Below are 18153 nucleotides of genomic sequence, written 5' to 3' on the forward strand. Positions count from 1 at the left end.
CAGACCACACCTTCCCAGATGGTGTGTAGTAAATATTGATCCTCCACTGAGGAGAGAAGAACAAGTCCAGTAGAGCTTAGTTTTCACCATAGGTTTTGGTTTTTTGAGGTCCATATCTCTCTCTATCTATATCTATCTATCTTTCTATGTGTGTGTGTGTGTATGTGTATTTATTTGGAGTTAGGGAACATTTAATTGTATGCCCTCCCCAAATGTAGCAAACTGAAAATAGATGAGTTTTACCTCTTAGGAAGCCATCAATTAGGTTTTCCTTCCCTCTACCCTCATAATAAAAGAGCAAGATGCTCTGTCCTGAAATTCGTATTTGGCAAATCCTTGACCTTCTTTAAACTTATCTGTTTAGTTGTTCCTTAGTTGAGAAGGTATGATGGCATGGAAAGGTTGATTATCCTTTGTAGGATAGTGTTTTACAAACATGTGTTGATCTATTTGTGGACTCCCATCGGTTTAGTGGCTTGTGACTATCATTTTAGAAAGTGGAGAATAGATAGTATCAGGCTGTCCTAAACATAATGAGGATAACTATTGTTTTAAGGAGGTAACTTCTGTTTTAGGTAAATATAGATATGTATATCTATATATGTACACCCACATACATATATATATATATATATATATATATATACACACACACACACATATGTGCACATAAGTAGGTATGAACTGGAATATAATAGAAATGCATTTCTTATTCTGGCTTGTACAAAAAGAGTATGAAAGTCATTACTTTAGATATAGATGATTATAGCTTTATTCATTTAAAAATAGACTTCCTTCAGGCAATGTTCTGCTTCTATTCCTAATACTCTGAGCTTTTTTATAGATCTCTGTTAACATAGGAAAGGGGGGATATTCACATTTGGCAGCGGTGTCCCATGCTAGTCTTGGTATTTCTCCAGGGACTGGACGGGGATTGTGGGACTTCACTGCTTGGCCTGTGTTTGGCTGTGATGGGTGAGGATGTACCATATCCAAGGGTGTGGTCTAAACATCCCCACCTGCTCTCCATGAGGACGTCGGACCCTTTTTTTAAAAGCTCTGTTGGTCTCTTCCTTTCCAGGTGGTCATTGGTGACAAGGTTGTACTGAACCCCGTCAATGCCGGCCAGCCTCTACATGCCAGCAGCCATCAGCTGGTGGATAACCCGGGCTGCAACGAGGTAAGGGAAACCGCGTGATGGCTTGTGGGCAAGGAGAGGCTGCAGGAGCGGGGCTTCTGGGGGCCACAGCAGGTGCGTGATGAAAGTGACCTTATTAGTGACTCGGGGCGGCATACCTGTTCTGGAGGGGAGTAACCAAGGCCCAGAATCAGGGTTGGGGGAGGGCTAATAGCTCCCCCTATGACTCAGTATACTAAGCCTCCTATAATTGGGAGATTGTTGCCTAATTTGTTAAGCCAGAGAAGGGCCTCTTCTTCACATTTTTCTGGCTACATGGGCACCTTTTTCTAGTTTGTTTGCCTTGGGTGAATGTCTTTGGCTGCTTATTCCGACGGGTGTGCTACAGGCCATCAGTGGCCCGGCAACGGGGATTTGTTGACTTTGGCAAAACATCTCCTTGGCCTCCAATTTGGCAATTCCAGGACCAAAGGACCGTAACTTGACTGTGACATAAATATTTGTCTATGGGTCAAGATCACAAGATCTTGTCCACATTTCCAGGCTAGTTACCGTACATGTCCCTAATCTCCCTGTGCACTAGTTTTCCTGTCTGAAATAGGTGTGATGGTCCTTACCACTTTTCAGCGTGTTGCTAAGGACTGAATGTAGTCGTGAATATTAGTGCTTTGCCCAGTGCCTGGCATGTGTTTAGTGTACCAGCGGTGGCTGCTGTTGCCAGTGATTATCATTCACATTTTAGAATGTGTTCACTGCAGTCTTTGTACCTGTACATTTCTCGGTCCTTGTTTCTACTGAGCTTTTTACTTTTTGGCTGCAGAGCAGGAGAGTTGCAGAAGGAAGGCTGTGAAGAAGGTACCCTTAGTCATTTTGAGCATACATGTTGATGGGCAGAAATGCACCCTTTATTACCCAACATGTCTGCCAGGCCAGTTCATTTGGCAGTTCTGTGATCTTAATTGTATGAATTGGTAGGATTTTGGAGCGGAAGCACAGCCCTGCCTCTTAGGCAGTAATGTGGAGTTTTGGGGCTGGAAAACTCCCTACTGGAAAACAGTGGGGAGGGACGTGTGAAAAAACAACTGTATTTGTTTTTCAGGTCAATTCTGTCAACTGCAATACAAGCTGGAAAATAGTCCTTTTCATGAAATGGAGTGACAACAAAGACGACATCCTGAAGGGGGTGAGTTTGGTACTTCCCAGGCTGGCTGCACTTGGCTCTTCGTGGGGCAGTAGCTAAGTTCTCTGGTAAGATTCATGGTCCTTAAACCCTCCATGTGCTGACTTTTTAGGGTGATGTGGTAAGGCTGTTCCATGCAGAACAGGAGAAGTTTCTCACCTGCGATGAGCACAGGAAGAAACAGCATGTCTTTCTGAGAACCACTGGCCGGCAGTCCGCCACATCTGCCACGAGTTCAAAAGCCCTGTGGGAAGTGGAGGTAAGGGTGGGGACTGGAGAGGGAGAGAGAACATTCGGGGGTCTGTGAAGTGCTTAAGCTCACCTCTTTCTGAAAATGGGTTGGGATGACAGATGAATAAGCGCATCGTGCCACATCCGGAGGATGTTGGGTGCACTTGTGGGGAAAAATGATGTCGACTTGGGAAGCAAACTCTCAAGTGAAGTTGGAAGTTTCTTACTCTTGAATCATTGTTTCCTTCCACGTCTTCCTCGACCGTGCTCATATGTCCCAACGATATGTAACTGAGTGTCTATTCTGCAGGGTACCTCGGTGACTCATGTCAGGGATGGGATAGAGAGACATCCAGATCACTGGATGGCGATGTGGCCAGAGACCCTTTCCTCTTGCTCTGGGGATGGAGGTGAGGGAGGGAGAAGTTCAGGTTGGGTGAAGAACGTGGCATCTGGGCTGGTATGGAACGAGACGGCGTGTATTTCTGAAGGTAGAGATGCATAGAGCGTTGGTCACTTCATGTCAGATGGTGGCATGCAGTTGGGACTATGAGGCAGCAATGAGGTGAGGCTCAGCATCCCAGTTCAGCGGGGAGCAGAGGATGGGCACGGAAGGGAAAGAGAAACTGGGCTTGGAGTCTGGAGCCTGAAGGGCACCTATCCAAGCTGTGAGGAGTTCGGATTTAAGTCATAGGCCGAAGGGGCGTTTGGAGAGGAGTTTTGAGCAGGAGAGTAAAGTATTCAGTATGCTACTTACGGAGATAAAGGATTCTGCTACTTGAGGAAATAAATAATTCTGCCTGTCATTTATTGAGAGGAGGTGGAAAGAGACTAGAATGGTGGGACCCCCAGACAATGGCATGAGTGCTTGGTGACAGAGGGGATGAGAGCCTGAGCCGCAGGACTTAGCCTCTCCCCAAAGCCCTTCTCTCCGTGTAACTGCAGCTGTTAGGGTACATGCATTTCTCTGTCTTGGCCTGCCTCCTCTCCTCTTCCTCCCTTGCTCTAATGGTTTCATGTTTTTACTGAGGTATAGCAGACAGGTCAAAAGTATACAAGTTGATGAGTTTTTACATACACACACAGTCACACGACCAGCACCCAATCAGGAAGTAGAAGATTAGAAGCAACTAGAAGGCTCCCTTGAACTTCTTTCCAGCACCATCTTTCTTTCCTCCTAGAGAAGTCGCCAGTGGTTGGACTTCCATCTTCCTTCTCCACCGTTAGGTGTTCTCTGTTCTTGAACTTGGTATAAATGGAGTCAGAGAGTGTATAATCTTGATTGGGTCTTTTTTTTTTTACTCAGCATGATTATTTTGAGGTTCATTCATGTTGTTGCACATGTCAGTAGTTCATTCCTTTCTGTTGGTGAGGAATGTTTCCCCATGAGGTACACCACAATTTGTCTCTTCACCTGTGGATGGACCTTTGAGCTGATCCCAACATTTGGCTGTTAGAACTACAGCTTTGGAAGGCATTACAAATGTGCGCAAGTCTCTTCATGGTTGTGAACTTTAATTTCTCTTGGCTGACTATCTAGAAATGGAACAGCTGGATCATATGGTGGGTGTATGTTTAAAAAACAAAACAAAACTACTGAACTATTTCCAGAAGTGTTCATATCATCTAATGTTCCTCCCAGCAGGGTATGGGAGTTCTAGTTCTTCCACATCATCACCAACACTTGGTATGGTTTGTCCTTTCCACGCTAGCCATTTTAGTAGGTGCATCATGGGATTTCTTAGTGCTTTTAATCTGCATTTCCCTGATGGTTAATGATAGTGAGCATTTTTTCATGTCTTTATCTGCCATCAGTGTATTATCTTCAGGGAAGTGTCTTTTGCAATATTTTGCCCATTTAAAAAATTGTCTTATGTTTCTTTTAACATGAATGTTGCAGTGCTTAGGTTTATCTTGACTGTTGTATAGAATAATTTCTACAGTTTTCATAATGAAAGGACTCTGCATAGAGTTTTCAATTTCTGCCTTCTTCTTACTCTTTTTCTCCTTCTCTCCATACCCAGAGCACTTGTTGGGAATTTTTTAGTCAGTGCCTACATAGAGACCCTGTCAGTCCTGTTAGATTAGAAACCCCTTGTGAGCTAGACCTTTGTCATTGTTCCCTGATGTCACCACTGTACTCAGCACAGCCAAAACGTCTTTCAGAACTACTTTTCACATGATTTGGATACTACTGCCAAAAAACAAAAAACCCCAAATCAAAAAAACTTCTCAAGTGAATTTAAAGTAGTAAGTAGAAACTAAGAGAAAACTGAAAATACAGGAAAAAAGGAAGAAGCAATCCATCATTTCATTAACTTAATGTACCCATTTCATTGGAGCTGTTTGTTCTGTGAGCAGGTTGTTTTGCACAGTTGACATCACTTTGTCAAGTGATGACAAACATTTTTGCATCTTGCTTTAACATGTTGTCATAACTCCCACACCCCAAAGCAAGCCCGAGCCCTGCAGAAGTCACCAAGGCTGACTTGAGTAAACTTACAAGCAGGTACCATCATGTCTTACTCATTTCTACATCGGTAGAAATGAGTTAAAGATCACAAGTTTTTGTGGAGAGTGTTTAAGGTCTGGACTTTAAAAACTTCAGATACTTAACTCAGAAATCCATTTCAGAACATCTTCTCCCTCTCTCTTTTTTCTTCTGAGAAGAAACAGCTGTCTAATTCTTATTCCCTAAAAAATTGTTTCCTGCTGGTTTTTCCCTGCATATCCTAGGAAAACATTGAGGGTTCCCCCCTTTTTTGTCTCCCCCTTTTTAATATTTTTCTTGCAGATTCTGGAATCATTAGTGCTCCTTTTTAAAAAAAGGAAGCCAATACCATGTATAGCATTTCTTGTACCTGTTAGTGACCAATTCTCTTGCTCTCACTTGAAAATGAGGAAACATATTTCACCTTCATTTTAAAAATCTTTTTTTTTTTTAAATAAATAATAGCTTCACTGAGCCACAACTCCTGCATTTAAAGTGTACAATTTAATGGTTTGACTTAGGTCTGTAGAGTTTGGCCACCATCACCACAGTGAAGTTTAGAACATGTTCATTACTCCAAGAGGAACCCCGTATCCCTAGTGATCACGCCTTGTTTCTCCTCAAACCACTCCCCTCTGGCAATCAGTTTCTTGTCTCTATAGAATTATCTATGCTGGACATTTCCTGTAAGTGGTATACTACACTATGTGACCCTTCGAATCGGACTTCTTTCACTTCTTTCAGAGTGTTTTCAAAGTTCAGCCATTTTGCCACGTGACTCAATACTTCATTCCTTTTTATTGCCAAATAATATTCCATTGTATGGATACACCATACTTTCTTACTTGATGGCATTTGAATTGTTTCTGCTTCTGGGCTCTTCTGAATAATGCTTCTGTGAACATTCACCTACCAAGTTTTTGTGAGGATACAGGTTTTTCAGTTCTCTTAGGGGTGCAATTGTGGGTCCTGTGGTAACACTGTTTAACTTTGTGAGGAACTGCCAGATAGCACTAGTTGATACTCCCACTGTGGTATATTAAGGTTCCAGTTTCTCCACATGGCCTTTGTTTATGAAGGCTATTTTTGATGGATGCAGAATTCTAAGTAGACGGTTTTTTTCTTTCTGTACTTAAAAGTTGTGCATCCCTTGTCATCTTGTGTGCATTGTTTCTGATGTGAATTCAGTGGTTTCTTACCTTTGTTCTCTGTATAGAGGTTTTTTTTTTTTTTTTCCTGACTGCTTTTTTAAGAAAATTTTTTATTTTATTGTGTTATGTTGGTCACCAGACAGTACGTCATTAGTTTTTGATGTATGTATAACACGCAGTGCTCCATGCAATCTGTGCCCTCCTTTAATACCCACCACCAGGCTCACCCATTTCCCTTCTAAAACCCTCAGTTTGTTTCCCGGAGTCCACAGTCTCTCATGGTTCTTCCCCCTTCTGATCTCTCCCGCTTCATTTTCCCCTTCTTTCTCCTAATGTCTCCTCCATGCTATTCCTGGCTACTTTTACAATTTTTCTTGATATTTCTGATTTACATTAATCTAATTATGATTTGCCTTGGGTATGTGTGTGTGTGTGTGTAGGTATGTATATGTGTGTGTGTGTTTTCCTGCTTTGAGTTCATTGAGTTTCTTGAATCTGTATGTATGTATCAAAATGGTAAAATTTGGGTTCATTCTGTCTCAGATATGTTTCCTCCCCCCACCAACCCACACAGAAATGCTGGATCATTTGATATTGTCTGACAGGTTGCTGAGTTTGTGGGTCACATTCTCCTGCTTCTCATCTGTCCAGTGCTTCATGATTATATGCTGAACATTGTGGTGCTATTTTATGGAGTACCTATATTCTGTTACCTTCCTTTAAAGAATTTTGAGTTCTGTTTTGTCACACAGTAATGTTACTTATGTATCAGATTGATGCTTTGGAGGCTTATTTTAAAGCTTTGCTAAGTCAAGTGTGCTACAGTCTTTTCTCTTTGGGGGGCTGGCTTGGCCCCATCACTAAGATGTAATTCTTCTGACATTTTATAGAATGTCCAAGGTGTTCCATGGAATCTGTCAGAACATCTCCCAGCCCCAAATGAACTATGAGAACAATGGACTCACAGCTTTCCTATCATTCTTCACTGGGCCTTGTGTGGTCTCCCCTTACACATATGCAACTTGGTATTCAACCAAAAGCTCAAGGGGGCTCCTGTGTAGTTGTCTGGAGCTTTTTCTCTGGGTAGCTCTGTATTCTGGCCCCATAAATTGATGCCACTTTAGTCTCCCTAAATTCTGATGTATCTCCTCAACTCAGATTGGTGTATTCTGCTTGGATTCTTCTTCCCAGTGCTACCGTCCAGAGAGGACCCTTAAGGCAGAAAGCTGGAATAATCATGAAGATCACTTTGTTTGTTTCCCCTTTCTCAGAGATCACAGTTGTCTAACAGCGTTGTCTAACAGCGGAACACAGTTGTTTCCTGTATTTTATGCAGTTTTCTAGTCGTCTGTAGCAAGTTCATGTATTTTGTGCAGTGTTTAATTGTTCATGGCACCAACTGCCAGTTACTCCATCATGACCAGAAGTTGAACTTACATGTATTTTTATGGTAAATTGGCCCAGGCTCTGTGAGTTTCAAGTTCAGAGCACTGGCTTATCTGTGTGTTTCAGCACGCGAGTACAAGTACAGAATTCTTTCGGTTTCCTCTGAAATTTAGTTTTATTTGTCATGCCTTTTATGGATGCATTGTAGAATCTTAACTTCTACTTTATTATTATTTTCTACTTTCTATGATTAAAGCAAATAATCTGAAAGCCATTCAACTTTTTGCTGGAACCATTTCATATGAACTGGGAGACTATTTCTTCTTTGGAAAAAAATAACACTTCCGTATGTTTGTGCTCTGACATTACATGTGATACTTGCAGTGGCTTTGTTGGAAGATACTCATTTTTTTCAGCTAGTAAATATCACTCCTGAACTATGACTTAGGAGTGAAGTGCTGTCTTCCTAAGGGTTGACATTTTTTCCACTTCTGGTAATCATTCCTCCTCTTATAGGTAGTTCAACATGACCCATGTCGGGGCGGAGCAGGATATTGGAACAGCCTCTTCCGTTTCAAGCATCTTGCTACAGGGCATTACTTAGCAGCAGAGGTAAGTAATAGCCTCTGTGTCTTTCTCTTTCAAGGCTGACACGTTCCTTTTTTTTTTTTTTTTTTTTCCATTTATCTGTGGCCATTGGGAAGTTAGATGCTCAGTCACCTTGCCTTTCCTTCGGCTTTTCTGTTTCTGCCTGCCTCATTTCTCTGCTTATAGATGAGAAAAGGTAAAGATGATTAACACATTTTAGTACTTCACAGGGATTTGATCAAGATGTGGGGAGAAAATAAGTTAGAAAATAATACTGACATGGGAATGCAATGTACAGCATGATGACTGTAGTTAATTATATTGTATATTTGAAAGTTGCTAAGAGAGCAGATTTAAAAAAAAAAAAAAAAGGAAAGAATGCTTCTCTGGGATTTAGGATTATAAAATTTTTGCTCTTACGTTTTGATCTCCCCATGTCTTATCTACCCACTCTGCTCCTAACATGAATGTCCAAGACTCAGCTGTGGTGAAACATGGTTGTAAAGCTGGAAGCGTTAAGACACATAAAGAATTAGACAACTTTACCAAGTATTCTGGTTTTCAGAGCACTGCTGGAATAGACAGGGTCTTATCTTTACTTGTAGGAATGCCAAAAATCAAAGACATTAACTTTTCCTTAAATGTCTGTAAAGGGTTTTTGAGGAAAGGCAAGACTCAGTACTGAACAGGAGGAATTGACTTTTTAATTTTTGTGCTCAATTAAGGAGCCATCCTACCGTGTGGCAGATGCTGAGTTTTACTCTGATCTGCTGGAAGATGTACGATACATATTTATATCAGATTCTTGTCGTACATCAAAAGATACCTCCCGCTGGTCCGATTCCACTGTGGGACGGCTCAGAGATCTTCAGGGTGATTCAGTATTGCCTCTGCTGCTGACCCCAAAGAAGGCTGAATCGAAATGTACTGAGCCCCTCATCCTGGAGATGCCTGATACTTGGAAGAAATGGTGATTTCAAAATACTTAACGAACCAAAAGTCAAGACCAAGTTGAAATTTAAAATGAAGCCGTAAGGAGTTACAGACCCAGCCAGCCAGCTGTGAGAAATGTTGATTCCAAGTTTTGCCAAAGATCAGTGGTGGTTGCATTATTTGTTATGTTCTGAAGTGAGTGTAAGTCTTGCCGGAGGCTATAAAATTTTTATTTCTGTCTAAAACTAAGCAGGATTATCAATGACTGGATACTCCTCTTTAATTTATCTCAGGGTTGTAACTGTTGCCTTGCTAGTAAACTCATTGTGTTCTTCTGTCGACACTTGAGAGCCATCTTTTGGTGACTGGTCGATCGTTCCCTGTGTGTTGTATTCATGTGATATGTCTTGTGGCATGCTGGTCTCATGAGCAGAGGGAAGGGCCGAGTTTTTAGCTGTTCAGAGATGTTCACAGGCCTTGAAGTCTCCTGCAAGTGGGGCCGAGTCCTGGAGAAATCAATGGATGTTTTAATTTCCTAATGATTCTTTTTCATCAGGTAGACCCTGACTTTGAGGAAGAATGCCTGGAGTTTCAGCCCTCAGTAAGTATGAGCAAGAGCCTTCTTGTCTCCATCTGGTAGGGTGAGGCCAAATGATCTGGAACCCCATTTAAGAACTTCCATTTGTCATTGAGTGATGGGGAAGGGGAAACCATAGGATGCCTTAAAAGAGGGTCTTCTTCTGTGCTTCCCTTGAGGGCAGTCATATCTTCCTGTGTTCTGATTGGTCCAGGACTAGCAGTGATGGTGCTCCTTCTGTGTGCTTAGTCAAAGGGTTTCCACCTTTAAGTTGCAGAAGTTGATGCTCTCTTGGAATGCCCCTCGGTAAGAGACAGAGATGGCCCCTTAAGAATGAATATCCGATTGCTGTTGACCTCAATCTATGATTCGCCCAGATTTTTTCAGGGAATGAGTGTGTGAGATGGATAGTGTCATTTAGAGGATGGAGGTCATACCTGAGGCAAGGTGCTCCTGACATTGGAGTAGACACTCGATTGTCTGACCATCTGTCCTTGCTTTCTGCAGACTCAGGAGTAGACTTTATAATGTAGTTTGGAATTTAATGCCAACAGAATCCTTCTTTAGAAGCCATGCAACCAATTAATGCTGATTTGGGGGCACTTGGGGGTTGAATTGTCCACAAATATGTGTTAAAGAGGACAGTGGTACTGTTCTATGGAAATGACGGCTCTCAATAAAGCCCTTCTCTTATACAGTGCTTCATTCTGGTTTAGGATTTTAAAAAAATGCAAGTGGTTGCTACTCTGACATGGTTTGTTCATGTGATCATCTCTGGTGAATATAGTACGTGGTCCTGAGCTTGCTTCTTTTTGACTCGGGGCGGGGCATAAAATTCTGGAAGAGCTCACAGGTTTTAAAGTGGATCCATGGATAAAGGGGTTTGAGCTGGAGATGACAGAATGCAGTTGTCTCTGGAAAGTCCAAATTCTGTGGAAAGGATGAACCTTGCAGTTACGCTTGGATGCAATATTAGCTCTGAAAGGAGTGAAGAGACGTGCTAGCTGAGGGACTCATGTCGTGAGTTCCTGGACTTGCCGCAGGAGATTATGTCTTTCCCAGTTCTTGAGGGGGCCGCTGCAGGTCCTGCTCCTTCCTTTTATCTTCCTTACTCTTACTCCCAGAGCTCATTTTGAGAGCTGCCTGTCTCATTGCCCGGCAGGTTGAGAACACTGACCTGGTCTGACTTCTTGCCAGCGTGCAGTAAAGTCTTTGCCCAACATTGGTGTGTAGTGTTCACGTGGCTGGTCTTCAGAGGCTTGGACTGGTGGGGGTGCCATGTTCCATAGGGCACTTCTTGTCACTGCACCTTCTTTACTTTGAGAGACCCTGTGGGACTTGCCTCTAATGGCATTAGCACCACCATTTGGGCTGAAACACAGAGTAATTATTATCCTCTCTGAGATGACTTCGAAGGAGAGCTGTGGCTTCTGCCCGTGAGACCTGACCCCCATTTGAACATTGAGCTGTATGAAGAATGGGGCTGCCCTCCTGGCCTGTTGATGGGTGTGGGGAGGTCGGGCATTTGTAGCACAGGAGGAAGAATGTAGTGATCCAAAAGCAGGGCAGGAAGAGAGGCAGAATTGGGTTTAAATAGCAGACCCTCCAGTTGCTTGAGCTGTGGGACTGAAGGAGCTACATTTTCCTCTCTGGCCCTCACTTCCCTCCTCTGTAAAAGTGGCGGAACTGCTTGTTATAATGCCCAAGTGAGCTGTGGTACCCAAGACGCAGCCCAAAGTAAGCGCTCAGCATGGAGCATTTGTGTAGGTTGGACAAGATCTTTAGCATTTTTAGTGCCTTTACATCCATCCATGAGTTCATCTGGACTGCGCAGCAGCTGTGTGAAAGGAGTTAGGGGAGATTTGATGATGTTTGTTGGACCGATGAGGAACCAGAGCATGGTTCTAACTCGTCAGACCGGTCTTGGTTCAATCAGAGTTCAGTCATCTTTCTATTTTCTCCTGCTTCTCCATGCCCCGGTGGTGGAATGTGCCAGCAGGCATGGGTGCAGATCTAGACCGCATTGCTTTGGTTGCTTTGGATGTTGCCTTGGTGCCGGTCTTCATTTGGAGATCTGCCCCCAGGAGCCCAGTGGCCCATATGGACACCCTGAGCCACGCGGCCCAGCTCCTGCCTCTCTGGGGAAGGTGTTAGCATTAGGAGAGTCCTATACCCCTCACCTTCTTGTAGGCTGGGAAACTTGAGCAGGAAAGCTGGAGTTGGGAAAGCATGGGAGAGGAAACTTTGTTCTGCTCGTGGGTCACGTACATCCCCGAGACTGGCATCCAGTGCCTATAGGAATCTCTGCCTAGAATCTTACTTAACTTGTTGAGCTTGTTCTTCTCAATTTAGCAGCACCCATGAGCTGCATTCTTGACGCCAGAGGGAGAGAAAGGACAATCCCAGGCTGGCTCTCGTCTTGCAGCCTGCTGTACATGTGCCTTTCCTCCCACTAGGTGGCAAACGCCGACTGCACACAAAGAATGTGAAGCCGCTGTCTTGCGGTTCCAAGTCCAGATACAGGCACTCCATGCAATTTTAATTTTTCTTCAGTGTTCCAGCAGGTCTGAAATCGAACTGCCAGCCTGTAGCTGAGCTGTGTGTCGCAAGCCAAAATCAGGTCAGGGCTTATTTTAAAGTGGTATGTGGAAGACCTTGCGGGTCAGAGTGGTTAGATGAGGGCAGAGCTTTTCCTTGAACTGGGGTAGTTGGTGCTCTCCAGTAGATTCATCCTCGAGGGTAGAACCAACAATGAATTGCGGCTTTGTTTGGACGGTGCTATAAGGTATTAGAGGAGAGGGCATGGGGAGGAAGACACAGAGCTTCTGCGTAGTAAAGGAAACCTTTGTATTTCCTTTCTCCCTCCCTCTCCCCTCATTCTCCCTCCATTCCCTTGGTCATTTTCGCAAACAAGAGCTGGGGCTGCCCGATGAGCTAGAACAGACCATTGCCTGCAATCTTAGATGTCAGGCCCTGGAATTAACTTCTCTCATCCTCTCTCCTTGGCGTGTTAAACCTGATTTCCTTTTACCCGTTCCCTAGTTGGAAAAGAGTCCGTGCCTCAGCCCAAGCCAAGCACGTTAGTGACAAAGAAAATGTGATTTTCCCCAGTAGATACAAGTGGATGTTGTCTTCTTGCAAGCATGTTGAAAATTAAAAATAATCCCACATAGAGTCTCAGTGCCGGGAGCCACGTAGCAAAGCCTATGCGAGGACGTGACCGTCGAAGCATAATGCTTAAATCCACTCAGGCAGATGGGCTCTGGGGCCTACAGTGTGTTTTTATAGTTTCTCAGGAAAGCTTTCGTCATTGTTCATTAGTCTTAACTGTCAGAGATTTTCTTCAGCCTCCACCAAATCCCTTACATAGCAAGAGAGGCCCCCTTTCCCCTGAATTGTCGTCGGCAGTGCTCCTTGATTAATTATGAACTTTTTTTCAGGGCTAGTCTGACTTCTCAAATATTTTTCTTGGCCACCCTGGGATCTCTGCTTACGAACTCTTGGATGCAGGCTTATTTTATCTCACTTTTTCTCCCGGGAAGTAGATGTATCATATTATTGCTAGCCCATTTAACTGTAGCTTAACACAATGACCCATAACCAAAGCCACAGGATGAGTTTTTCTCAAAGTGCTTCTTCTCTCTCCAACTACTGCAGACGGATGTACCCTGTGGACTTCATCACCTCTCTAGCACTCTTTCCGTGGACATCTGTTACTGTAACCCTGCATTGTTTAAACATTTTTTTTGCAACACAAGGAGGTAGAGTGTAAATATTCTTGGCGTGGGTGGCCGACTGTCCTCTTTCATGACTGCTCTGAAACTGTGGTTCTTTTCCTGCCAACTGCTAATGTTTCTTCCCTGTTCCTGTGGACTGTGCAGTGATTGTAGTGAGGGAAGGTCTGGTGTGCAGAATCCATGACTTGATGACTTTTCCTCCTCAGGTGGACCCTGATCAGGACGCCTCTCGAAGCAGGTTGCGAAATGCCCAAGAAAAGATGGTGTACTCCCTGGTTTCTGTGCCGGAAGGCAACGACATCTCCTCCATTTTTGAGCTAGACCCCACCACTCTCCGTGGAGGTGATAGCCTTGTTCCAAGGTATGATTCTAAAATGGCTTATCCTGAGTGGGTCAGAGCTGATATATGTGACCTGGTTGGGCTTCTTGGAATCCGAATCATCATTGCCTTTCTTGAAGCTTTTGTAAAGGATTTGTTCTGGTTGCCCATTGGAATGGTGGCTGGTTTGTTTATGGCTCATTAGTTTTAAGTTCTCAAGAACCTAATTTATTTTTATTTATTTAATTTACTTTATTTAGGTGTACAAGTCAAATCCTAAGCCTCAGTAGCTCCATATGTCTGATTTCCTCTACTTGTGTCCTCATTTCCCAACTTGAGAGATCCCCTAAGTCAACTGAATAAACAGTCGTAAAGAAATTCTGGGAAATGGAATATTTGTAGTTCATTGAGTATGTAGTGGAATACGAGAAGTCAGACCAGTGTTGTTTGGTTATTTTGTTAAATTTGACTCTTGGTTTAGTTGCACAAGGATGCATTTTGGTGGAGGGAATAACTGGACTCAAGTGGGATGAAAACTTGTGCTTAATACCCAAATCAGCCGCACTATTATCAATGATGGCTTACATTTACTGAGTGCTGATTACATGCCATGTAATCATGCCAAGTGCTTTTATTTCTGTTACGTGATTTGATCGTCACAAACCCGTCCCTCCCCTCGCCCCCAGCTGTGAGCTACGTGTTACTACTTGCCCTTCTACCGTAGACGCCGAAGCTCAGAGAGTTTAAGCAACTCATCACACATCAGCCAGTCCCTTTGCAGAGCCCCAAATCTTAAACACCGAAGACAGACAGGGTTTTGGGGGACAGTTCTCACTCTTTAGCACAGCATTGGTTAGCGGCAATCTCCTTGGCATCTGTAGGTTTTACACATGGCTCCTCTGACTACCACTCTGTGTTTTGTTATTCGTGTACGTCATTGCCGTGTCACCGTTCAATCTGCTGGTGAAACAGTAATGCCAGGTGGGTGCTCTCAGCAGTAGCAGAGAAGCTTCTCTTGTGCTGTTGGATTGATGAAACAAGGACAGTGTCCACATAGAAGAGATTTTACAGTGCAAGGAGGCCTTCCATGGCCATCCAGTTAAAGGGTTGCTTCGTTCTTAAACTCTGTTGGGTTGTTAGTTTTTTGAGAATTGGGGGGAAAGCTAGGATGTTCCTCTAGAAAATCTTAAGTATGTGCACAGCTTTGCATTCTCCAGGGTTGGAACTCCTGATTTAGATTGCCTTTTTCTTTTCTTTCTTTCTTCTTTTTTTTTTTTTAAATAACAGATTTGTTGAGATCTAAGTCATATTCTATACAGTTCACCTAACATGCTCAGTTCAGTGGTTTTTAGGGGATGAGCAGAATCGGGCGGCTGTCATCACAGTTTTAGAACATTTTTCCCAAAAAAGAACACCATATCCTTTCTCCATCACTCTCATTTCCCCATGTTCCACGTCCAGTCTTAGACTCAGCTGCGTCCTGTCTTTAGTGATCTTCCTGTTCCGGACATTTCATGTAAATGTAACCTGGGATCTTTAGTGACTGGCTTATTTTACTTTCCTCCATATTATAGCATGTATTAGTACTTCATTTTATCTTATTGTTGAATAACATTCCATTATGCAGTTTTATCCCATTGTATTTATCCACTTATTTTTCATATTTTTCTAAAAGAAGGTTTAATGCCCATTCTCTAAAACAAACAAACAAACAAAATGCTATTGGGGCACCTGGGTGGCTCAGTGGGTTAAAGCCTCTGCCTTCTGCTCAGGTCATGATCCCTGGGTCCTGGGATCGAGCCCCACATTAGGCTCTCTGCTCAGCAGGGAGCCTGTTTCCTCCTCTCTCTCTCTCTCTCTGCCTGCCTCTCTGCCTACTTGTGATCTCTATCTGTCAACATTTTTTTTTTTTAAGATTTTATTTATTTATCTATTTGTTTGTTTAAAGTAATCTCTGTGCCCAACATGGGGCCCAAGCTCACGACCCCGGGATCAAGAATTGCTTGCCCTACTGACTGAGCCAGCCAGGCACCCCATATTTATCCGCTTATTACCTGATGGTCATTTGGGTTGTCTGCCCTTTTTGGCTAATATGCTGCTGTGAACATTTGTTGTACACATTATTGGGGAGGGAACATAAGGCTTCCTTCTCTTGGGTATAGATCTAGAAGTGGAAGAAGAGTATGTTATATGGTAGCTATCTAACCTTCTGAGGAACTGCTAGGCTGTTTCTCAACGCAGATGCACCATTTTACATTCCCACCACCTGTGTGCGTGGGTTTTGATTTCTCTACGTTCTCTCTCTCCAGTACTTGTTACTGTCTTTTTATGTGAGCCGTCCTGGTAAGTGTGAAGTGGCACTTCACTGTGGTTTTGATGTGAATTTCTTTGAGGCCTAATAAGGTTCATTATCTTTTCATGAGCTTGTTGGCCACTCATGTATCATCTGAGAAGATTTTTTTTCCATTTGAAAAATTGCATTGTCTTTTTATTACGGAATTTTAAGTGTTCTTTATTCTAGATATAGACCTCTTACTAGGTATATGATTTGCAAGAATTTTCTCCCATTCTCTGGATTTTTTCACTTTCTAGATGGTATCTTTTGAATTAGAATGGTTTTAAATTTTGTTGAAGTCCAGTTTACCTATTTTTTCTTTGATTGCTTAAGTTTCTAGTTTCTTAAGAAAACCATTGCCCATTTCAAGGTCAAAAACAATTATGCCGATGTTTTCTTCTAAGAGTTTTATAGTTTTTGCTCTCTACTCTTAAGGTCTTTGACCCATTTTGAGGTCCCTTTAAAATATGGTTTATAGTATAGTACATTGATTTTTATGTTTAAGATTTTATTTATTTTGAGAGAGAGAGTGTGTATGGGGGAGGGGCAGAGGCAGAAGGAGACAGAGAATCCCAAGTGGACTCCACGCTGAGCACAGAAACCCCACACTGGGCTCAATTTCATGACCCTGAGCTGGAATCAAAAGTCAGATGCTCAACAGACTGAGCCACGCAGGCACCCCAGTAGATTGCTTTTTAAAAGCTTTCTTTCTCATTGACTTGTTAACTAGATGAATACAGGTCTGTAGAACCCAATTGCATTTTAGTTTAAGTAAGTTTCCATATGTTGTGTCCTCTGTTCTGGTAGTGATTTAATGAATTTGGTTAAGTTCCCAGGAGATGAGGGAATGACATTTATATTACATGCTAAACGTTTTAGTTTGCAAGGGATAGCGAAGAACAGGACCCTGTGATTTGTGATTTGACATTATTTTATTAGAAGGTGTCTCGTGACATTCCCTTGGCATGGGGAGTAAGGTGCTAGCTAGTTGACCATATTCCCCAATGGGTTGAAAATCCACATGATCCTGTAGGAAGGGGGAAGTTGAGTCTAAGCTTTTAGGTCAGATGGCCAAGCAGCTTTGGCTGGTTAGAGACTGTGCTTCTATATCCACTTCAATTTATTTCTGTTTCTCTGTTGGAAAACTCTTGGTGGATAGTTGTCCATAGGTAGATGGATTCTAAACTCTTAAATGAGGGAAGTCTTGTATTCACCATGGAAAAGTGTCCAGTATGGTCTACCAGTGTTAGTTAGCAGTTATGATCTTGGACTTGGTCTTAGCTTTAAAAGTCTTTATCCATTTTTGCCTTTGACCAACAACCCAAGAGCCAGAATTGAATGGGCTCCTTATGCATTATTCCTGTGGAGAGGTAAAAAGCCTTAGGGGTAGTTTACTCATTTCCCTGCATCTTAAAGCTGTGCTAAATATTGCTTGTTGGAAGATCAGGAAGTCTAAAGTAGATAAATGAATGTCTCTGAAATGATGTTAGCAAAGGAATTTTTGGGGTAGTCACTGGTTAAAAGAATCTTTCCAAGCCAAAATGAAAAGGATAATGGCAAATTCTGGATATACTAAACAAGATAATAAAATTACAATCTATGTAAATTAGATGAATTAAATGAACTTTGGGAGAACATCCAACTTTGTGGCTGTTTTGTAACTGTCCCGATCTCATGGCTTTTGAGTTAAGGATTGGGAATGAGACTTGGGATGAACGGATATAATGCTCTTTGTGTCTTAAATATAATTTGGCCTAGAGCTTTATAGAATGTAATCATCCAATTAAAAGCTAAGCTCCAAGCTTTGGTTATACTTTGAAACTAAGAAAATGAGTCCAAGCCACTCAGAAGAAAAAGAACTGAAAATCTCTGTCAGATTTCTTGTTCATGTTGTTTCATGTATATTCATTTTAGTTTACATAAAATTCGCTAGGGTTGCCCTTACTTATAGTGTTCAGGGCAGTTCGAATGAGGGAAAGCAGAAGGCAGAGAGGATGTCCTAAAGACAGTTGTCTGGTTTGATGCTGTCCCTGCCCTCACCTCTTTTCCATGTGTGTACCATTGCTGTAAATTCCTCTTAATGCAAG

At 42.6% G+C, this 18153-nt stretch overlaps 1 protein-coding gene across 1 annotated transcript in view; it reads left to right on the forward strand.

Annotated features, from left to right (window-relative positions):
- ITPR1 (inositol 1,4,5-trisphosphate receptor type 1) overlaps nt 1–18153 on the forward strand; it is a 327611-nt gene that overhangs the window by 130889 nt on the left and 178569 nt on the right. Inside the window, exons 8-13 of the mRNA XM_059390201.1 lie at nt 1082–1180; nt 2238–2321; nt 2431–2577; nt 8094–8189; nt 9655–9699; nt 13619–13773. Of these exons, the coding sequence (XP_059246184.1) occupies nt 1082–1180; nt 2238–2321; nt 2431–2577; nt 8094–8189; nt 9655–9699; nt 13619–13773 (626 nt within the window). The remainder of the gene's footprint in view (nt 1–1081; nt 1181–2237; nt 2322–2430; nt 2578–8093; nt 8190–9654; nt 9700–13618; nt 13774–18153) is intronic.

The sequence above is a fragment of the Mustela nigripes genome, chromosome 2 (genome assembly GCF_022355385.1).
Source record: "Mustela nigripes isolate SB6536 chromosome 2, MUSNIG.SB6536, whole genome shotgun sequence".
Classification (NCBI taxonomy): domain Eukaryota; kingdom Metazoa; phylum Chordata; class Mammalia; order Carnivora; family Mustelidae; genus Mustela; species Mustela nigripes.